We start from the raw sequence: 24,161 nt of genomic DNA on the forward strand, positions 1-24,161 counted from the left end.
TAATACCAAAGCACGCAACATGCTTGTCGTGTATTTTTTTAATTATAACTAAAACAGCAGAAATACAAGTGTTTATTAAATGTATTTCTGCACCAAGCAAAAAAGAGGAGAAAACCAAAAGAGGGCATGTGGTGAACAAAGAAATACAACGGAAGGAGGTTAAAAAAAGGCATAGTTGGACTAATAGGTGGTCAAGAAGCTTGAGCGGCAGCCATGGCAATGGCAGGATTGATTTTAGTACAACCCCCATCCACTAAAAGATTAAGCCCACTAACAAACTTGGCCTCGTCACTTGCCAAATAGAGCGCAGCAAGAGCAATATCTTCTGGCTTGAGTGTCACACCTTTCATATTCGCGGCTTTCCCCATCCAAGTCTCGATCTCATTCTCCTCCATGCCAAACGTGTTCTGCATCAAAGGTGTAGCAATTCCATAAGGTGCAATACTGTTGACTCTGATCCCATACTTTCCGAGCTCGGCACACAAGTTTTGGGTCAGACCCACCAAAGCATGCTTTGATGCCTTGTAAGCGTGCAAAGTGCCCGCGGTTGTTATGCTACAAGCACTCGAAGTAAAGAGAATACACCCTTTTCTCTGTGGAATCATCACCCTTGCCGCGTGTTTCGCACCTAAGAAAGAGCCGAATATGTTTACATTGAGAACCTTTTGGAAATTTTCATTGTCGATTTCTAGCACACTCGGTTTCAATTTATCTGTGATTCCTGCATTGTTGAACATGATGTCTAGTTTCCCAAACTTGGAAACTGCACTGTCCACGGCATTTTGGATGTCCTCATCTTTGGTTACATCACAGTGTGAGAACAAGGCATTTTCTGAACCGAGTTCTTGGCAAATAGATTGACCCAAGTTGTCTTGAATATCGGCTATCACCACCTTGGCACCATGACTCACAAATAATCTTGCGGTGCTCTCTCCGATCCCGCTCGCACCCCCTGTTATCACTGCCACTTTCCCTTCCAACCTGCAAAATCAACACCCAAAATGAGAGACTCAACTCAACTCAACTATGCCTTTTTTCCAAACTAGTTGGAGTCGGCTAATGAATCCTTTAGAAAATTTTCATGAAGAAGGTAAAAGAATCTACCCGGCTCAAATGAGAGAGAGGAGTAAAAAGTTGGAGAGGAGAAACCATTACACCCGGACAACATGGGGTTTAGTTATTTCTTTCTAGAATATATGATGGGGATTTTGTGAAAAGTAGGAGAAAAACTAAGATGTATAGTGCTCTCACCATTTAGCAGTGGGAGCTGATGCATTACTCATCTTGAAGGAAAAGCCCCCATATGGAAAATGGAAGAGGAGATATGTTGGGCTTAGGACAAGGTTGCTATTTTTACAATAGCAGGAAGCACAGAGGCAAGTGAATGGCTGAGACTATTTACGAATGGGGCACTTAGTCGCGACAAACATCAGGCCACACGATAGCACAACGAATTATATTGTTCCACGTGTTACTGCTTACTAAAAAAGAAACAAAATAGTTGAATTCTTTATGGATCTGTTCACTTCTTTTCCCCGGAAAGGAAAGGAAAGGATTTCGTTTTCCTTTCCTTTCCAGGAGACATGGCAGATGGAAAAGGAATCCAGGGAAACTATCAAGGAAAATGTTTCGTTTTCCTTGGAAAGCCTCTTTCCGATATATTTAATCGGAAACCAAATCTCGAGTAACAGGGAAAAAGTCAATATCCATGTCATTTTTAGCTTTTAAATAAGAAATTCCGCATCTAATAATATTTTTCCCTGAAAAAGAAGTGATCGTAGAAATTTTGTCTTGTCAGGGGGAAAAAAGGCTATTTTCCAAGGAAAACAGCACCGGGGAAAAGAAGTGAACAGAGCCTATATGTGAGCAGAGTGAGGTCAATAACGACTGCCATGCCTAGCGGGTTCGTGGGAAGCGAGTGTGTAGGCGGTAACACATCCCTAGGATTTGATGTAGAGCTATCAACACACAGTTTTCAGAGTGCAAAAATAAAGACGGGATAAGTTTAGGGCTGTCACGGATCCACTTCGGATTGGATCCACCTATGTCTTAGTCATGATCCATTTAAATTCCTTATCGGTAGGATCGGATTCGGAATGTTCCTCGGATCCTAATTCCTATGTCCCGGTCACGATCCCATATCAAATTGGACCGTCCATCTGAGTGTCCTAGTAGGTCCTACTTAGAAAACAGCAAAAAAATCTCAGCTTTCTTCATTTAAAATGAACTCCAAAACTTCCTCAATGCAGAAAAGAATTAGTTACTATATCCAATAACAATCCTATGATTTTGGTGAAGAATAGGATTTTATTGTTGAAAATAACTCCAATGGTCGAAGGTGCCTGACGAAAAAGCTTTCTAGTAACTATTCCTTGTTAAGGGTGAGTGGCAAGTTTAGAGGAAGAAAAACCGTTTGAGCAAAGGAAAAGAAAAGATGTCTGGAAAGGGGAAGTGGAAAGTCATAAGCTAAGCAATATTTAGTTCATTTTTTTGAAAATACCTCTCTTTTAAGACTTAATATAAGAAATATTTTGAGGGTATTTTAGTAAAGGGATTTCGGATTATGACTATCCATCGGATTTCTTGCCATGTCTTGGTCACAATCCTAAATTTTTTCGGTTCGGATCCAAAATATGTCTATGGATACTTCTAATGTGCGTAGATCTTGTCTATTAAGGTTCGGATTTGGACTATCCATCAGACCGTCGGGGTCCATTGACACCCCTAGGGATAACTATGGCCGATTGATTTGGGTGTTTTTAGTCTTACTCGAGAATAAGTGCCCCACTTTCATGTGTCACGATAAAATATCCCGTTGTTTTTTAGCATGGGATTCCGTTTTGCTAACAACCTTTTGTTTTAATATCCCGTTGGGTCCACTAAGGGTCTGTGGAGAGAGAGCGCTTGGTTATGAGAATAAGGGCGACTGGGTCCTACCTTGTCAAAGATTTAAACAAGAGCTGTGATAAATTCACCAACCAGCTATCTCTCTTCTTGTACAATACTTTTGTACAAATAGTACTTTTGGTGGGTCCGTAGGTGCAAATTTAAAAAAAAAGTAAGGTAGGGCCCACCTAGTTCAAAGATCTAAACCATTCATGTAGTAGGCCCCAACGTAAATACGGCTAACCACAGAAATCATCTCCACTCGATGATCCTACCTATAAGTTCAATAGTGATTTCTACAGAAATCATCTCCACTCGATGATCCTACCTATTAGTTCAATAGTGATTTCTATATGGTGTAGACGAGTAGTTAATCTATAGAGTAGAGGGTTAGGATTATCCGATGGTGCTGACTTTTGGGGCACACTTTGGCACAGTTTAGTAACATCAAGGCCCAACAATTGAATGATTTGGATCTTTGTATTTTTCGAAATATATGCTCACCTACCAACATACGTGGTATACTAGGACTCACCTGGTATGTGCATACATCATATAACGCGTATGTTTAAAAAAAATTCATTGACCCACTTTGTTCGAAGAGCCATACTGTTTATTTGTTGAACTTCAACGTAAATGGGCTGGCCCCAAAAATCATTTCGATCATCTTTGGATCTTCGAACAAAGCCCAAATGTTTTTTTTCTTTTTTTTTTTCAAATTACATTTTAATATTGCCCATCTTCTTCAAAGATCCAAACAATTCATTGTTTGGGGCTGCAACTCGAGCCGGGTAAAACCCGACCCGCATCGACCCGACCCGAAAATAGCCTGGGTCGGGTTCAGGTTTCATGGGTTTCGGGTCGAGCCGGGTTCAGCATTCAAAAGCCCGCATGAATCTCGGGTCGAGCCGGGTTCAGCATTCAAAAGCCCGCATGAATCTCGGGTCGAGCCGGGTTTGAAGGGGCCCGACCCGACCCGACCCGAGTTACATAAATTATAGTATGTACATTTTTTTCTATTGTTAGTTAAAAGTTAAAGGGATAATTACATTTACACCCCCTCTAGTTTCTGACACATCCACTTCCACCCCTATAGTTTAAAACGTGACAAATACACCCTTGTAGTTTCAATTTGTTTAAGGTAGGCCCCCTCAGCTGAAGGTTCGTCCATAGATTGAAGGGTTAGGATGATCCGATGGAGCTGATTTTTTTGGCACACCCTAACTATGTCAGGACCCATCAAATGAACGCTTTGGATCATCCAAACAATGTGGGCCCACATTATTTGGATGATTTTTTGGTAGTGTTTGGATTCGGGTAGGGGCCCACATTATTTGGATGATCCAAAGCGTTCATTTGATGGGTCCTGACATAGATATGGTGTGCCCAAAAAATCAGCTTCATCGGATCATCCTAACCCTTCAATCTATGGACGAACCTTCAGCTGAGGGGACAAACCTTAAACAAATTGAAACTACAGGGGTGTATTTGTCACGTTTTAAACTATAGGGGTGGAAGTGGATGTGTTAGAAACTAGAGGGGGTGTAAATGTAATTATCCCAAAGTTAAAAGTGAAAACCCACGCACCCACTGTTACTGTATGTGAGTGTAATTTCTGCTTCTATGAGTTGAGTTGATTCAAGTGTTTGATTCAGCATTGTTTGATTGTAATTACAACATTGTTTGATTACAGCATTGTTTGATTCAAGTGTGATGTGAGTGTAATTACATCATTGTTTGATTCAAGTGTAATGTGAGTGTAATTTCTGCTTCTATGAGTTGAGTTGCCTTGCCAAACAAGAATTTTCCTTAAAAATTTGCGTCAACGTGAAAAAACCCGACCCGACCCTACCCGACCCGAGATTTATCATGGGTAGGGCTGGGTTTGGGAATCGTGGGTTTTCCGAAAAAAAACCCGACCCGACCCGACCCGTGATATTTCTCGGGTAGGGTTGGGTTCTCCAAAACCCGACCCGCCCGACCCGAGTTGCAGCCCTATTTGGATCTTCGAATCAGGTGGGCCCAATTGATTTTTTTTTTTAAATATGCCTTTTAAGATGGAAGGTGGGCCCGGGAGGAGAGAGAGAGAGAGAGAGAGAGAGAGAGAGAGAGAGAGAGAGAGAGAGAGAGAGGTGGCGTAGGTAATGGCATGGATTTAAATTTCGGTTTCGGTCCCAATTCCTGCCTCGGCCGAAATGGAATGTTCGGCCCCGGCGGAAATCAAAATCTTGGCCGAAATCCGGTAAGGCCACGTTTGTATACTAGCAAGATTTAGATCTGGATTTAGTTGATATTTTAAACTGAATCAGATCCGTAGATTTCCAAATCAGCTACAACAGTGCAAAAAAAATTTGATTTTCAAATCTTTTCTGCGAGACATTATTTGGGAATTAATATTTGTGGCAACTTCCGTCACCATCGTTGCTCCTCGCGTTGCTCCTGCAGTAGCAAGACATCCCCCTCTCTCTCTCTCTCTCAACACATGATCATGCAGATGATTGATGTGTTTTGTATCCAAAACTCAAATCTAAATCAAAATACAAATGCATGAGGTATCCAAACGGGCCCTAATAGAAAAAAAAAGTAATTTTTTATTATATCCAAATCCAAAATTTGGTAAACTCAAAATTTAGGGTAAACCCGAAATGTCGGATTTCTTGAAATTTCAGATTTCGGTTGAAACCGAAATGAGTGAGAGTACCCATATAATCATATTAAAGTAGCACGAATGGTACAAGCCACATGCTTGTCGATATGATTGAATAAATTATGGATTCTTACCAAAATAGCAGAAATAAAAGTTTTTTATTGAATGGGGGGTAGAGGTATTTCCCAGGGAGAAGAAAAATATGAGAAGACAGGAGGAGGGGATGAAATGAACCAAAAAAGTCGGTGTAAAATAGGTGATGGTGGTGGTCAAGAGGCTTGAGCAGGAGCCATGGCTATAGCAATTGGCAGGATTGATTTTTGTAAAACCCCCATCCACCAAAAGGTTAAGCCCACTCACAAACTTGGCCTCGTCGCTTGCGAGATATAGAGAGAGCAGTAAAAAAAAGTTTCGATCTGTGTTTCTAAAATGATGAAGATACTTTAAAAGGTGTGAAACACTCTAACCTCTTAGAAGTAGAACCTGCCGGGGTACTCATCTATCCAGAATGAAAAGGAGACATCTTGGGGTTAGCATGAGCTTGCTCCTTTATAACTCACAGGACCCATCAAACCCTATCGTTTCATGTGTTTCTGCTTAAAAAATAGGAGACGGGTGCAAGACTTGCCTTTTATTTCTGACATGACAGCACAACGGCTGCTAATGAATTCACGTTGCAACCGCGCACCGTACAAGAAGAAGACATAGGCGCCCTTAAACAGTCTTATCCTATTCCTATGTCATTTCTCTCCGGGGGTGCGACTCGGGTCAGGTTCGACACGAAAAAAGGTCGGGTCGGGGTCGGGTTTTCCCAACCCGGTTGAGTTCAATTCGGGTTTGGGCAACCCGACTCGAGTGAAACCCGGCATTTTTTATCAAATTTTTTTTGTAAGCTTAAAAACTCCGGTTAGGTCGGGTCGGGTTGAACTCCGGTCGAGTTGGGTCGGGTCAAGGTTGGAAAAAAGGGTTCCTTGGGTCGAGTTGGGTTGGCGTCAACCCAACCTAACCCGACCCAAGTTGCATTCTTATTTCTCACATCCCACTTACCGTTGTGAGGAGTCACCTGTATAAAAGTGGGGTCAACTCGGTATAATATGGGGTTATTCGGCCAAAAGTGGGGTCTCGCAAGCCTCCTGTCGTTTCACGTGTCTCTATGGTTTCGCGTATCGCTATGGTTTCACGTGTTAGAAAATTTTTGGGAAGCATTTTTTTCATTCATCCATCGTCACTGTATAATAGATCCCTGTTTTGAAGGGATATAGCTACTAGGGGTGTAAATGGATATTCGGAAATTCGATTACCGTCCGCATCCGAATCCGTTTAAAGCGAATATTATCCGAATCCGTTTCAAGCGGATATTATCCGAATCCGTTTATGAGATATCCGGCTCTTAGCGGATGCGAATCTGGTAAATGGTATATTCGATTTGTTTAACATCCGAATCCGAGAAGTAAATCCTTTTTATTTATTATTAATAATATCATTAATATTTATTTTTAGTAATAACACACTATCTTTTGTTTCTATAAGAAAAGTGAATATTCTTTTTAGAAAAAATAAAATAAAAATAAAAATAGCCCAAATCAATTCCATCAAAATAACCCAAACCCATTCCATCATATACAAAAAAAAAAAAGAAAAACCCAAAGACCACTACCAACACTATCATCCATCCCCATCCACATCCCCATACCCATCCCCATCGCCTCCCTCTCTCTCTCTCTGCCTTTGTTTTAAAAGGAAGAAGAGGATCTCATATATTTTAGGGTTTGAGAGTTAATTTTGTGAAGAGAATGTAGAGGTCTAGTTTTAAGGTTTGGAAAATTCATTCCACGTGAAATGGGCCTAAACAAATTTTGTCCATTTTTTCACTTAAAAATGGGTTTAAAATTTGTGCTGCCCCCATTTTATGTCAAAATAAACAAAGCCAAAATACAGCTTGCATTTTGAAAAAATCACAGCCGACAAGGAATGTGACATAGGAGTGCAACTCGAGTCAATTTTTGAGAATTCGGGTTGAGCTTTTACCATAAAATCAGTCCAGGTTCAGGTTGAATCCAATTCATTTTTAGCAAAAGCTCAACCCAACCCGACCCAAGTTGCACCACTAATGTGATGTGAATAGTACATGGAAACTAAACAGCACTGGAAAAGGAACATAAGCACTTAATTTACTTTGGTTTTCTCAATTTTTGGTGCAAAGAAAAGGGACATCAGAAAAATATGACGGGCCACAAGTAAAAGTGCGGGTTACTTGCTCAATGATCCAAACCATTTAATTCAGGCCTTGCTATGGATGGGCCATGATGCAGAACCTACCCTATTGAACTATACTAAACCGTTAATTTGTAGAACTAACACGATGAGGGCACTACTTTTTTAATTTCTCACCATCCATTTAGTTGCAAGAAATTGGGAGATTAGCATCATCCAAAGGGAGTGCCTCTTTTGGGTTGGCCACATACAAGTGAATTATTAAGTTGTTACTGTTGGTGTTATTTAATCATTTATACTTCAACAGCATTTTGATGGACATATATGGTCAACCTGAACCATGTGTGCGTCTTTTATATTTTTCTTATATAGAAAGGAAGGCCTAATAACTAGGGCTGCAACTTGGGTTGGGTTTTACCTCACCAGCATTGACCCGACCTGAAAATAGCTTGGGTTGGGTTCATGTTCATCATGGGATACTAACTATAAGGGATAAAATACATGAAAGTAGCAATATGATATTCATAGGTGCTGTTAATAGCAATATGATAGACATGGAAGGTGGAACTTTTCTTTTTTTGGTTGGCCGTACGCGTAACTTTTAAGCTTTTAGTATGTGAAGGACATATATGGTTGTCATCCGAATGAATGGACCCAATCATGTACATAAAGTACAAGCTGAACCCAATACCAGTCTTTGTCTCTTGGAAAAGAGCCTAACAACTATTTAAATATAGTGCTAGCTCCTAACAAAAGACACTGAACACTATTACTATGTACGTAACTCTTTAAATATAATGCTACGTGTGATTAAAATATAATTAAACGAAAATATCAGCACATGCGGATGACTATTTTATATTGAATCCGTGTTTAAAAATTATAATTACTCAATTCAATACATAACACATGATCAACCACTAATTAGAAAACTAAGTTATACAGTCAGTGTCTGCCATGTGTCCTAAGCCTAAGATATCTTGTTAGTCCAAGGGTTCCCCATGGGTTCCTTCAATCACCTTGTTTTTATGATTAACAAACACAAATTGATTAGTCTTTTATGGACTAATTGTTTGCCTTGAGTGTTGTGCTATACACGGGGAATTCACATGTCAATCCATGCTAGCACACACCGTTGATAGCCTATGCTTGAAGATGAACCAAAAAAAGGACAAAGGAGTTAGAGCATATTTGGACAACCCATACCTTGGAGGATCAACCAAGGAGAAGTTCCACACAACCATCTCAAAGCATTGAACAAACAAAGGAAGATCAATGAAGGCTAAAGCTTGTGGATCAACAACTTGCAAAGGAGCTTGAACCAAATGGTGGCATCATCCTTTGAAGGTGTCAAGCAAAGAAGCTCAACCTTGAAGATCTCAAAGCAAGCCAACCACACAATTGAAGATCAAATAAAGATTGGCTCAAGAGAACAAGGGAGTACTTAGAATGGTAGTATGTATCACCTTTCTCTATTGTATTTTTTCTTGATCAAGGCACACCTTAAAACCCCTAAAAATATATTTTTCAAAGAAACTAACACACCCTTTAAGGACTTAAATGGATAAGTAAATAGCCATGGTGGTGCACCAACATGTTGGGTCCCATATGGCATTCAACACAACATTGAACAAAACAGAGTTTTAAGAGTACAATCTGGACCAGCAACTAAATCCTATCAAAACTTGTTTAAAACATTTTCAAATATTTTTGAAAATATTTTTAACAGATAGCTCTCATTTTTCTCATATTCGTAGAGTATAAGAACGTAGAAATCCGATAAGAAACGAAGGAGATATGAATTTTTCAAATTGGAAGCTGATTGCTGGAAATCCAATCTCGGAGCTCCGAGAATTTTCTCGGAACTCCGAGACATTTCTCGAAGCTCCGAGAAAACAACCTGGACACAAAAAAATAGAGCCGTTGGGGGTCCAACGGCTAGTAGTTTTTTGACCTGAAAATGACCGAAATACCCTCAAAACGGTCATATTGAGTTGGAACTCTATATATACACATTGTATGGACCTAAAACTAAGAGATGAACATGTTCCAACTCAAAAGAACCCTTGAAAACTACTTGCAATCATTTTGGGTTAATTTTCTCTCACCAACCTCTTGTTCCTTGATTTGAGAAAATCATTTGAGATTGGTTTAGGCATTACTTGTAATTATCTTTGAGAGTGCATTGTGAGCTCTACTTTGTATTAACCTATCTAGAGGCAAGTGAGCAACATCTTCTTCTCTTCATTGTATTTGGCAACAAAGGGCGCCGTATTTAAGACCCTTGGAGCTTGGACGCTCGGATTGTACAAGGCGAAAGGAACGCCGTATTTAAGTTCCTTGGAAGATAGTCGATACCTCAAGGAGAGCAAACTTGAGAAGAGTGGAGTAGGTCTTGGGTTTAAGACCGAACCACTATAAAAGTGCTTGTGTCAAAGCCTCTTGTCTCTCTACCTCCTTCTCTTGATTGGTGATTGGTACACATCTCTCTTACTCTCTCTCTTATTGGTGTTTTAATATTCATATCCTTGCTTGAGTGAGTGATTAGCACTTAAGTTAAAATTGCATATTCATCTCTTTCTAATTAAGCCTCTCATCATTCTAGTCAGGTTATAAAATCAACTAGGGAGTAAAGTTTACATCATTACTATTAAGCTTAATTAATCAAACTAACTTGATTGAGAAAAGTTAAAACTAGGGTAATTTTGATAAGGAGTTTTTAAAGAGAATAAGTTTTTTAAAGAAACCAAATTCACCCCCCTCTTGGGTTACCTAGTGGGATCTCATTTGGTATCAGAGCTAAAGGCTCTTATATAGATTTTTGAACTTTCAAATTTCTTCAAGAGAAAAGATCTATATTGGCAACCGAATGGCTTCTAGACTTCCTTGTTTTGATGGAACCAACTATGGATCTTGGTCGATCCATATGAGGTCTTATCTAAAGAGTCTAGATAAAGACTTGCTTAAATCAATTGAAAATGGCTTTGTTTTAAATTCTAAATCTAAGAGAATTAGTGATTATGATAAAAGATTATTTTCTCTTAACTCAAAAGCCATGATTTCCTTATATTGCTCCTTGCCCTTACATCTATTTGAAAAAGTTTCTTCATGCAAAAATGCTAAAGAAATTTGGATTTCATTAGAAAAGAATTTCAAAGAAAATATTTGCTTGATGGCTCTTGAAAATTAAAATGAAGAAAATGGTGATTTAACTGATGATGAGTTAGATGGTTTTGTGCCTCATAATTATGAAGATCTTGTGAATAACTATGTTAAACTTAATGATCAATTTGAACTACAAACCACAAAGAATCAATCACTTAAAAAATCTCTCAAATCAATTTCAAATGAACTTGAAAATCTTCAAAATGAATATGTAAATTTATAAATTGAAGAAAAAAAATTAATTGAATATAACATTGAACTTGAAAAGAAAAACCTTGATTTATTGGAAAAACTTAAAGTTGTCAATGAAGAGGAAGATAGAAATAGAGTTTTCTCATCTCTTGAATCAATAAACTTAAAAAGGGAAATAACTGATTTGAAAACCGAGAATGAGAAACTTGAGTTGGAAAACTATTATCTACAAGAAGAAAAAGCTAAATATAATTGTCACCATATGCATTCTTGTAGTTCATCATGTTCATCTAGTCCTTCTACCTATTCTTCCATGTCTTGTGATTATTGTGGAAGATTAGGACATTACAAATCTAGATGTAGATTTAAATTTGTAAAAAGCTCTAAGTTTGTGTGAGTTAGAAAAGACTCATTACATCACACAAACTTAGTTGGGCCTAAGATGGTTTGGGTTCCAAAACCCCCTACTTGAGACATTCTACATGCTTCGTAGATTTTGGGGTATGTGCTATAACTTGAATATCATTTTGGGGCACTCACAATAAGCTGTCACAATCTGAAACCAACATGGCCTAAAATTAATGAAAAATTAAGGTGTGAAATACTCTTACCGTTTAGCAGTAGCAGTAGCAGTTGCTGTACTACTCATATTGTCCAGAGCGGCTATGGTAAATGGAAGAGGAGATATATTGGGCTTAAGACACGGTTGCCATTTTTATGACGCAGAATGCATAGAGGCAAGTGAATGGCTGAGATTAATGAGTTGAGAATGGTGCACTTTTAGGTCATCCGAAAGCCAACGAATTCTTTTGTTCACGTTGAGTCCATCGTATGTAACGAGAAAAAAGGACAAAAAAGACAGCCAAAAGGCTCACTTTTCAACTGATTTTGTCTTTTATTCATTTAATTCATCTGAGGTGGCTGCTCCCTCATGCAACAGCCAGCCCTCATAATGCCTTATGGGATGATCCATAGCAAATCCCCCCAAAAAAAAAAAGAAAAAAAAAGAAGCTATCAACACATCAAGTTTTTGAGGTAAATAGACTAAAATCGCCCTTTTCCTTCGGTGCACTCTCTCATATGAATAAGGTCAGTTATCCTATTTGATAATGATTATACAAATAGGGTTTAGTTGTGCTGGATTTTAATGTGCGGACAAATTGTCCATGACTTTGGCAAACTATCCATGACTCTTTTGGGACTTGGACTCTAATGTGCGGACACTTGGGACTCTAGGTACTCCAGCAGGAACTTTTTAGAGTCACGCGGACATTGAAATCGCATGTTAGTCACCAACAAATACATGACTTTAAAGTCTAAAGTTTTAATAATCCAAGTCTTACAATGGTTCTATGAATTTGTGAGCCCTACTAATGGATCTAAGTACTATTTTCTGGGTCCCTACTGATTGATGTTTTTTGTTTTTTGGGTACGAAGGCAATGCTAATAAAATAGATTACAAAGTAAGGATCTTGGGGGATTTGAACCACCATCCTCTTGAGAAACTTCCAGTCTTACCTAATTTCCCAACCCCACCTAACATATTTTAACAAATGGACTCATTGAAATTGATGGTCGGAACAACAAGAGAAGAATTTATAATTGACCACTACAGATAGTTGATGTGTGGAGAAACTATTCTAATATGAATAACCTAACATGAAACAAGCAGAAATTCAAGCAAAAGAGAGATCTATTATGAGGAATTAACCATAAAAAAAGGAAGTTTAGCCAACACATGAAACCTATATTAATCTAATAGAAAAATAAATAGTATTTCAGCTAACATGTGAGATGGAAATGAATTAAATAAAGAAGATTACAATAAAGAAGACGCCAAAAATTGGCAGAAAAAGAAAAACATAGAGAAAAATACAAAACAAAGATTAGAGAGATAGATTAAGATAACATAGAGAAAACCCTAGATAAACTCAACTCAACCCTAGAGAAAACCCTAGAATTTCTGCTTGTTGGTGGGAGAGATAGTTGGTGTTCCTATCATTTCTAGGACATCTCTGTCTGAATCAATCCTTCGAAAACCATAATGCTTACTCTCCCTGGGACCCTATGTTACATAAACAAATGGATAGGAACACCAACTATCTCTCCCACCATGTCTTGCGTTTCAAACAATGATAACAAATCTGGGTCGATGTCATCGATGTGCGTCACAGTTCCCCCTTTATACCCCATCTTTTTACTGTCAAATTTCCCACCATGATGCAACTCGAAAGTGAGATACCCAGGGGCCATCACTGCCATATAAAGGTAAAGAACAAAGTTAAAATACACTGAAAGGGACAACATATACGCATTGCATTTGGCTCAACAATGATAGAAGGGGACCATTTCAAAGCATCATATAATCATTTCAAATCAACATATAATCATTTCCAGTAGGGGACCACTACATATACTAATTTGCATGGGGACAACCCTAATTTTAAAGCAAAAGCATTGACTTTGCAAAGGGGGAGCACAATATACACTCCCTTACAGTGGGAGAGCACAATATATACCCAATTGCACTGCTAGACCCCTAATTAGAAAGCAAAAAATATTAACTTTGCAAAGGGGGACCACAACATTCACTCATTGCGCAGAGAGAGACCCTACTTTCAAAGCGTAAATCATAGAATTTCCAATGGGGGGACCACAACATTTGCACATCTGCAGTGGTAGACCCCTATTTTCAATCCAAAATACATGGATTCTCCAGGGGGGACCACAACATATGCACGCTACTTTCAAAGCAAAAAAAACACTGAATCTCCAATGGGGGAACCCAACATGCTTAATGTGAACACAAATATGCAACACATATACCACAACAATCTAAGTGGGACCACAGTAACACCATATGCAAGACAGATAGCACAAAAGCCCTAAAAAATGGGCAAAATGACATATTTCTCACAAATTAGGACCACAACATAGTGTTTCTCCACAAAAAAATTCGACATTCCACAAAAACAAATAAAATACTCATAAACCCTAACTAATATTACAGTTTACATCGAAAGAACACCTAACCCGATAATTTTCCATTAAAAAACCACAGAAACTTTGTTTTAAGTGGTAACTTTGGAATCAAGCCTTTAAAACTTCATAAAAAATTTAGAGACAAAAGGGTTTGTAAACTATTTTAACACCTACCAATCATTTTCTACAATATTCCCACAACACGACATTAAAAGACAAAAATCTTCCAAACCTGAAACGCTCGGAGAAGGCGAATGTTTTAGAAACCCTCGAATCGATGGTTCCAAGGTTGAAGATGACAGGAAATCATCGTTCGTCTTCCACACAGTGAAAACCTTAGTTCCGTCGAGTAAAAACCCAAAGATAAAAAATCCAACTGTTGTTTTCTTCATTTTCAGTCGACTGAAAACAGAGGGCAAATGGGTCATTTCACGCGCGCCGTTTGCACTGTCCAGTGAAAAAAAACCCAACGAAACTAGAGGGGATGTCTTTGTCATGTTTTAAAGTATAGGGGTTGAAGTGGATGTGTCAGAAACTAGAGGGGGTGTAAATGTAATTTACCCAAAATAGAAAACAAAGATTAGAGAGATAGATTAAGATAACATAGAGAAAACCCTAGATAAACTCAACTCAACCCTAGATAATGGCCAAAAAAAAAAAACTAGAGAGAGAAAAAAAAGGATTCTTGCTATTGCAATCCAAAGGGGTTGCCATTAAAAGGATTGGCACCCAAACAATCCCCATAACACTTTCAGTAATTAAAATCCCAAGATCCCCATCACACTTCCAGAAACAGTACACCAATACATCCATAGATCCAAACAAGAGCAACCTCTCCTAAAATCTTCGGAAAAAATCTAGACCCCCAGATTTTAATAGCCAATTTCCAGTGCTGAGTCCCTCAGTTTCAGAAAACGGAAACCAGAAAAAGGCCCAAAAGAAAAAAAAACATAAAATATAGAAAATAAACAAAGAGAGAGAAATTGAGTATGAAAACTTCCATGAACCTGGCAAGATTCGATTGAAGAGAATTTGTTCCGTTTGGATCATGAACTCCTGCATGAACGTTGGTGATAGAGGCCTGTAGAGAAGAGTAAGAGAGATGTAGGGTTTTTTCTCAGCAGGGTTATCCGTAGGGGTACTTTAGCAAACAGAGTGGGTTGCTCTTCCAAGGGCGTGGATGCTTGGTGGAGGGAGAATGGGGCTAGGCCTTGAAAGAGGAGAACGAAGAGTAGAGGGAACGATTCGCGCTTCCAGTGACTTTTTAAAATTCCACCTATTTCAGTGAGAATTAGTTACTATATCCAATAACAATCTTATGATTTTGATGAAGAATAGGATTTTATTGTTGAAAATAACTCCAATGGTCGAAGGTGCCAGAAGAAAAAGCTTTCTAGTAACTATTCCTTGTTAAGGGTGAGTGGCAAGTTTAGAGGAAGAAAAACCGTTTGAGCAAAGGAAAAGAAAAGATGTCTGGAAAGGGTATTTAGTTCATTTTTATGAAAATACCTCTCTTTTAAGACTTAATATAAGAAATATTTTGAGGGTATTTTAGTAAAGGGATTTCAGATTGTGACTATCCATCGGATTTCTTGCCATGTCTTGGTCACATTCCTAAATTTTTTCGGTTCGAATCCAAAATATGTCTATGGATACTTCTAATGTGCCTAGATCTTGTCTATTAAGGTTCGGATTTGGACTATCCATCGGACCGTCTGGGCCCATTGACACCCCTAGGGATAACTATGGCCGATTGATTTGGGAGTTTTTAGTCTTACTCGAGAATAAGTGCCCCACTGTCACGTGTCACGATAAAATATCCCGTTGTTTTTTAGCATGGGATTCCGTTTTGCTAACAACCCTTTGTTTTAATATCCCGTTGGGTCCACTAAGGGTCTGTGGAGAGAGAGCGCTTGGTTATGAGAATAAGGGCGACTGGGTCCTACCTTGTCAAAGATTTAAACAAGAGCTGTGATAAATTCACCAACCGGCTATCTCTCTTCTTGTACAATACTTTTGTACAAATAGTACTTTTGGTGGGTCCGTAGGTGCAAATTTTTTTAAAAAAAGTAAGGTAGGGCCCACCTAGTTCAAAGATCTAAACCATTCATGTAGTAGGCCCCAACGTAAATACGGCTAACCACAGAAATCATCCACCAAAAGGTTAAGCCCACTCACAAACTTGGCCTCGTCGCTTGCGAGATATAGAGAGAGCAGTAAAAAATGTTTCGATCTGTGTTTCTAAAATGATGAAGATACTTTAAAAGGTGTGAAATACTACTCTAACCTCTTAGAAGTAGAACCATCTATCCAGAATGAAAAGGAGACATCTTGGGGTTAGCATAAGCTTGCTCCTTTATAATTCACAGCACCCATCAAACCCTATCGTTTCATGTGTTTCTGCTTAAAAAAATAGGAAACGTGACGCAAGAGCTGCCTTTTATTTCTGGCATGACGGCACAATGGCTGCTAATGGTTTTCCCAACCCGGTTGAGTTCAGTTCGGGTTTGGGCAACCCGACTCGAGTGAAACCTGGCATTTTTTATCAAACATTTTTGTAAGCTTAAAAACTCCGGTCAGGTCGGGTTGAAATCCGGTCGGATCGGGTCAAGGTTGGAAAAAAGGGTTCCTTGGGTTGAGTCGGGTTGGCCTCAACCCGACCTAACCCGACCCGAGTTGCATTCTTATTTCTCACATCCCACCTACCACTGTGAGGAGTCACCTGTATAAAAAGTGGGGTCAACTCGGTATCATATGGGGTTATTCGGCCAAAAGTGGGGTCTCGCAAGCCTCCTGTCGTTTCACGTGTCTCTATGGTTTCGCGTATCGCTATGGTTTCACGTGTCAGAAAACTTTTGGGAAGCGTTATTTATAATTCATCCATCGTCACTGTCTAATAGATCCCTGTTTTGAAGGGATATATAGCTACAAATGATTGGGCTAAATTACAAAGAGCTTACCTAGAGGTCAAGATCCTAGAATATCTAATCTTATCAACATCCTAAAATATCTTGTACAGCTGTAATCTTCGGAAATGATATCGCACGGTTAATACTTTGCTTACCTAACCAAGATTTTAAATTTCGGTTTTGGAATGACCGAAACTGAAATTTTTGAATTTCGTTCGGAACCTGACAAAATCTAATAAAGGGCTACACTATTTCGATCGAAATTTTTGAAATTTCAGGATAATATTAAGTAGTTATAAAAAATAAATCCTGATTTTTGGGTGAAATCCCTAAATTTTCAGATAAAATTTCGGGATAAGCGAAATTTCGACCGAAATTAACTACTGTTTCGGGTTAAATCTATTTCGGTTTCGTTATCGACCGAAACAAAATTTTGGACCGAAATTTCTGATTTCGGTCGAAATTTAATACCTTTGAAGCAAACCATGTCCTTCTTCTAACCACCTTAAGGTCAATCAACACTGAGACACCTGGCTAGAGAGAGTTTCATTGAAGGGGTCTAGTTGCCATCGTACACTGTACCTGGGGTCCCAAGTAATGAAAAGGGGCGCATTTATCATTTCCCTAAAAGTTGGGCTTATGCAATAAAAAAGGCTATTCATATTGGCACTGCCAGGTTTTAATAATTACACAAATTCGGCTTTTCTTTTCTTTTTTAGTTGGCTTTTGAGATTTTTTTGGGAATTGTAATACCTTTGACAGCTATTTAAACAACAAAGATAGGATGAGTAAGTGAAATTATAAAAACATTGTAGGGCCAATATCAGTATCTAAAAAATGTCTTCTATACTAGAATATATAAGATCAAGGGTGATAGATTTGATAGATTGAGTAGTTTTTTTTTTTCTCTTTTTTTTATATGAATGGCAGATAGACTAGCTAGTGAGGTTATATTAAGATGATCTCCTCCTAATCTTATGTGTATTCATTTCCTTTTTAGTATTTAGTTTTAAAAGCAAGTAGGTTTTGATCATTTTTTGAAACAAAGGATTGATATATTCGCACCCCCTGTAGGATGATTCGCATCCCTTGACCCTGAATTGACATCAAAAAGCGTATCAAAAGAAGGGTATGTGGCTGACTTTAACTCTGTTTGATGTCACAGGGGTGCGAATCATCCTCCAGGCGGTGCGAACAAAAACACAGTGGGCCCATATTGTTTGGATGATCCAAAAAATCAGCTCCATAAGATCAACCTAACCGTTGGATTTGTGGACGGAGGGGGTCTACCTCTAATTTCGCCCTGGGAATCTTCTTTGCTATAGCGCACCCTTTTTAGTGTGTCTTACCGTTTGCTCCCTCGAGCAGTTAAGTCTATTCTAACGATTCACATTAAAGGGGTGAATTTATCTTTCAAGGGTGTAATACACCACAAAATGTAACTACAGATCTCATGGATTTTCCTCTTTATAAATGCCACCATGAACTGGAAACATTATCCCAAGCCTAAGATATACTCATATACCCTCTTTGTTTTACACTCTCTCCGCCAATCCTACTAGCTTAATGAGTGACACATGGGTTGCAATGCTGAAGTCATGGCTTATCATAAAATGGAAATTAACCAAGTTGTTTTTGCAGGTTGGAAGGGAAGGTGGCTGTTATAACAGGCGGAGCAAGTGGGATCGGCGGGAGCACTGCTAGATTATTTGTACGCCACGGTGCCAAAGTGGTGATCGCCGACGTTCAAGACGACTTAGACCAAACTCTCAGCAAAGAGCTCGGATCAGATGACAATGCCTTATTCACACACTGTGATGTCACCAAAGAAGATGATGTCAGAAATGTCGTGGATGGTGCGGTTAAGTATGGAAAGCTAGACATTGTTAGACCGAAAATCGGTAACAAGTACAACAGTGACGTAAGAGCTGAGCTGGATGACCAGAGGAGCTGAGTCTTGAGGGACCGGAGTGAAGGGGAGCGAAGTGGTTGAGTCCTGCTATGAGGGCTGAGTCTTGCACAAAGGTAAGCGAGGTCAGAAGACCAACCTGGGTTTTACTCCGGACAGGCCCTTCGACACTCAAGTCAGTATGAGCAAGAGTGCAGAGCTAGTCTTAAGAGTTTTTGGGTGGAGAGGGTTTTTTTGTATTACCCGTTGGTTTGAGCTTTGAACCCCTATTTATAGGGAAAAACCTGGTGAGGTGTCCAGGACAGGTGGCGGCCTGTGAGAGGCTGGAGTTCACCTACTCCAGGACAGGTGGCGGCCTGTGAGAGGCTGAAGCTCACCTACTCTGGGACAGGTGGCGGCCTGTGAGAGGATGGAGTTCACCTACTCCAGGACAGGTGGCGGCCTGTGAGAGGCTGGAGCTCACCTACTCCAGGACAGGTGGCGGCCTGTGAGAGGCTGGAGCTCACCTACTCTGGGACAGGTGGCGGCCTGTGAGAGGCCGGAGTTCACCTACTCCAGGACAGGTGGCGGCCTGTGAGAGGCTGGAGCTCACCTACTCTGGGACAGGTGGCGGCCTGTGAGAGGCCGGAGTTTTTACACCCCATCAGACATCATGTTCAATAATGCAGGGGTCACGGGTGAACTTAAACCATATCTCTTAGACATAGACAACATATATTTCCAGAGTGTCCTTAGTGTGAACATCTTTGGGGCGTTTTTGGGGGCTAAACACGCAGCGAGGGTGATGATTCCAGAGAGAAAAGGGTGCATTCTTTTCACTTCGAGCGCGGCTTCGGTGTCTAGTGCAGGCACATTGCACGCCTATAAGGCATCTAAGCACGTGGTAGTGGGTCTGACTCAGAACTTGCGCGCCGAGTTGGGGCGACTTGGGATTAGAGTCAATTGCATCTCTCCTAATGGAATTTCCACGCCTTTGTTTAAGACGATATATGGGATGGAGGAGAGCGAGGTGGAGAAGTGGATGGGAAATTCGGGGAATTTGGAAGGAGTCACACTCAAAACAGAGGATGTGGCTGACGCAACTGTGTATCTGGCTAGCGATGAGTCCAAGTTCGTGAGTGGGCTCAACCTTTTGATAGATGGGGGTGTTTCCACTATCCATCCTGCCCAAGTTTTGAAAGGATACTCATCTTAAGAGTTGTTTTCATTGTGTAATCGGATCTGTTTGAGGCACCTTACTCAATCAAATTATCTAATGGAAAAAATTAAGTAAATTTACTTGAACTGAGTGATTCATATAAAATCTCTTTGTTTTAGTATATGCAATGCACTGTATTATATTAAAGTCAAGCCACTTCAGTTATAGATGCCCTCTAACCAAGCTTTACAATCGTTTTAAAGATGATTTGATGTGATGCGCGTGCCACAAGAGACTCTTGCCATCTAAGATCACATATTTATAGATCTTCTCCTGTACAAAGTCACCCTTTTCCTTCGGTGCACTCTCTCATATGAATGACGTTAGTTAGCAACTGGTGTCTACGAGTTGCCATGGCAAGGATAATGATTATACAAATAAAGAAACAAGAAAACTTGTAACATGTCTTCCAAAATCTTCTTAAAAAATCCCTAAGCAGAGGCCCACTTAAGATAATATACTACTGTAAATGACACATTAGGTCCGTCCATAGAATAGATGACAATAGACTAATTCGAAGGTATCTTATGTATTTTATCAAGGGTAATGTTTGACCTTTCAAGGATAATGATGAATTGTTTAAGAGCACCGTGGTTCCACCGGTAAAATGACTCAAATTGACCAAACGACTCGATATAAACAAGCGACGATTTCAAGGAATCAGCAAGTGGGGGTGGGGCTCGTATCTAAGAGAGGTATTATCCAACTGTTTAATATTCCATTTTTACCCCTTCTCCTTCTTTAATTTTGGGGAGTGATATTTCCCTCCCTCTGATGGCTATTCCCCACCCTTGCCCCTTTAACAGTTTTCGTTAACTTAGCCCAAGGTACTCTCTCTCTTTCTTCTTGATCTGCTCTTTGCCCAAAATCAAGATGTATTCAAGATGGATCTCTCAATTGAATACAATGCATTTCCCTCACTTTTTTGTTACATTCACATGAAGAGGGAGAGACGTGGAGGGGAGATGGATTAAATTCAATTGAGAGAGTCAGTGTTTGTTAAATAAAACTTTAAAGGGTTTTGAGCATTAAAAACCTAAATCTACCATAAATTTACACAAAATTTAAGAGTTTTACATAGTTTTTGAGTCTTTTTCCTCAAAGAATGTGTAGATTTAGGTTTCCAATGCGTTGCCAAAACCCATTTTTAAAAGTTATGTAAGGCACAACTATAGAATAGGTTAGGAAAATTTGGGGGGAAATCTTTTGTGGGTTTTTTGTAGTTTTATCCTGTAGGGAAATGGTATTTAAAGGCATGTGCTAACAAAATTTGGATTCCTGTAATTGTTACTTTGAAAATTGTGATCCGAACAGCTGTAAGTAGGAAATTTTAATGGCGATGACCGAGTACTAATACCAAAGCACGCCACATGCTTGTCGATATGCCTCAATAAAATGTGTATTATTTTAATTATAACCAAAACAGCAGAAATACAAGTGTTTATTAAATGTATTTCTGCACCAAGCAAAAAAGAGGAGAAAACCGAAAGAGGGCATGTGGTGAACAAAGAAATAAAACGGAAGAAGGTAAGAAAAAGGCATAGTTGGACTAATAGGTGGTCAAGAAGCTTGAGCGGCAGCCATGGCAATGGCAGGATTGATTTTAGTAAAACCCCCATCCACTAAAAGATTAAGCCCGCTAACAAACTTGGCCTCGTCACTTGCCAAATAGAGCGCAGCAAGAGCAATATCTTCTGCCTTGAGTGTCACACCTTTCAAATTCGCGGCTTTCCCCATCCAAGTCTCGATCTCATTCTCCTCCATGCCAAACGTGTTCTGCATCAAAGGTGTAGCAATTCCATCAGGTGCAATACTGTTGACTCTGATCCCATACTTTCCGAGCTCGACACACAAGTTCTGGGTCAGACCCACCAAAGCATGCTTTGATGCCTTGTAAGCGTGCAAAGTGCCCGAGCTTGTAATGCTAGCAGCACTCGAAGTAAAGAGAATACACCCTTTTCTCTGTGGAATCATCACCCTTGCCGCGTGTTTCGCTCCTAAGAAAGAGCCGAATATGTTCACATTGAGAACCTTTTGGAAATTTTCATTGTCGATTTCTAGCACACTAGGTTTCAATTTATCTGTGATTCCTGCATTGTTGAACATGATGTCTAGTTTCCCAAACTTGGAAACTGCACTGTCCACGGCATTTCGGATGTCCTCATCTTGGGTTACATCGCAGTGTGAGAACAAGGCATTTTCTGAACCGAGTTCTTGGCAAATAGATTGGCCCAAGTTGTCTTGAACATCGGCGATCACCACCTTGGCACCATGACTCACAAATAATCTTGCGGTGCTCTCTCCGATCCCGCTCGCACCCCCTGTTATCACTGCCACTTTCCCTTCCAACCTGCAAAATCAACACCCAAAATGAGAGAGAGAGAGAGAGAACAGTAAAGGGTTTCGTTATTTCTTTCTAGAATATATGATGGAGAATTTGTAAAAAGTAGAGAAAAATTAAGGTGTGAGAGTGGTCTTATAGCCTTACCGTTTAGCATTACTCATCTTGAAGGAAAAGCCCCTAAAATGGAATCGAAGATATGTTGGGCTCAGGAGTTAGTAGCTATTTTTATTTTTATTAATAGCAGGAAGCACAGAGGCAACTAGGCAAGTGGGCTGAGATTATTTACGAGTGGGGCATTTGGTCGCGAGTCGCGACAACATCAGGTCAGCACAACCACTTATATCATTCCACGTGTTACTGCTTACTGAGAAAGAAACAAACTAATTGAATTCATTAATACGTAACCAGAATAAGGTCAATAACGACTGCCATGCCTAGCGGGGACGGGGATTCCCTGCCATCCCCGAAGTGAGGACTAGGAATTTCACCTCAGGCGGAATGCAACATCCGGCCCCGTTCCCAGCCCTAGGTACTGCCTTACTGGCATGGATTTAAATTTCGGTTTCGGTCCCAATTTCTGCTTTGGCCGAAATCCTGTAATAGAAAAACAAAATGTAATTTTTTACCATCTCCGAAATTTGGTAAACCTGAAATTTAGACCAAAAATCTAAACCCGAAATTTCGGATTTCGGTTGAAACCAAAATGAGTGAGTACTCGTATAGTCATATTAAAGTAGCACGAATGGTACAAGCCACATGGCCCACATGCTTGAATAAATTATGGATTCTTACGAAAATAGCAGAAATAAAAGTTTTTTATTGAATGGGGTTAGAGGTATTTCCTAGGGAGCAGAAAAATATGAGAAGACAGGAGGAGAGGATGAAGTGAACCAAAAAATAAAAAAGGAAAATGCATAGTCGGAGTAGAATAGGTGATGGTGGTGGTCAAGATGCTTGAGCAGGAGCCATGGCCATGAGTGCAGGATTGATTTTAGTAAAACCCCATCTACCAAAAGGTTAAGCCCATGTAGGCCCACTACACCGGTCTATTATCTTACCGGGCTTATATTTGAACGTGGGAAATGTTATCGGCACTGCTGTATTTTGATGAGGGCACTCCTCACTTTATTAAAAGTACCATATGGCCTGCACCATAGGATGATCCAAACCGTCCATTAGATGGACCACAACCTAAATAGGTTGTGCCCCAAAAATCATTTCCATAGGTTGAACCTAGCTCTCCGATCTGCATGTTTGAGGGTTGATCCTAACCCTCTTTAGATTGGAGGGTTAGGATCAACCTATGGAAATGATTTTTGGGGCACAACCTATTTAGGTTGTGGCCCATCTAATGGACGATTTGGATCATCCTATAGTGTGGGGCCATCCCATACTTTTAAAATAGTGAGGAGTGCCCTAATCAAAATAAAATAGTGCTGATAACATTTCCCTAGAACATACGTAGGGTTATATTATATACCCAACACTCACAAACTTGGCCTAGTCTGTTGCAAGATATATAGAGAGAGCAGTAAAAAATGTTTCGATCCGGTGTGAAACACTCTTACCTCTTAGAAGTTGAACCTGCGTGGGTACTCATCTATCAAGAATGAAAAGGAGACATCTTGGGGTTAGCATAAGCTTGCTCCTTTATAGTCCACAGGACCCATCAAACCCTATCGTTTCATGTGTTTCTGCTTATAAAAATAGGAAAC

The 24,161-nt window shown here is 39.7% G+C and overlaps 1 protein-coding gene and 1 pseudogene across 4 annotated transcripts; one reads left to right on the forward strand and one right to left on the reverse strand.

The window, feature by feature from the left end:
• On the reverse strand, positions 1 to 24,161 carry LOC143877486 (short chain aldehyde dehydrogenase 1-like). 4 transcript variants are annotated; one of them, XM_077379549.1, is made up of 3 exons: positions 24,014 to 24,082; positions 1,252 to 1,298; positions 1 to 981 (listed from the first exon to the last, which is right to left on the reverse strand). In XM_077379549.1, the coding sequence occupies exons 1-3, from the start codon at positions 24,044 to 24,046 to the stop codon at positions 192 to 194; spliced, it is 870 nt and encodes a 289-aa protein (XP_077235664.1). In that variant the 5' UTR covers positions 24,047 to 24,082; the 3' UTR covers positions 1 to 191. The 4 variants fall into 4 exon arrangements, with proteins under 4 accessions (XP_077235664.1, XP_077235666.1, XP_077235667.1 ...); XM_077379552.1 differs by lacking the exons at positions 1 to 981; positions 1,252 to 1,298 and adding exons at positions 21,486 to 22,452; positions 22,591 to 23,040 and having other exon boundaries at positions 24,015 to 24,116; XM_077379551.1 differs by lacking the exons at positions 1,252 to 1,298; positions 24,014 to 24,082 and adding an exon at positions 6,001 to 6,145.
• LOC143876870 (short chain aldehyde dehydrogenase 1 pseudogene) lies at positions 14,364 to 20,099 on the forward strand (annotated as a pseudogene).

Source organism: Tasmannia lanceolata, unplaced genomic scaffold (genome assembly GCF_043159265.1).
Source record: "Tasmannia lanceolata isolate RefF3 unplaced genomic scaffold, GAP_Taslan_0.1 ptg000005l, whole genome shotgun sequence".
NCBI classification, from domain to species: domain Eukaryota; kingdom Viridiplantae; phylum Streptophyta; class Magnoliopsida; order Canellales; family Winteraceae; genus Tasmannia; species Tasmannia lanceolata.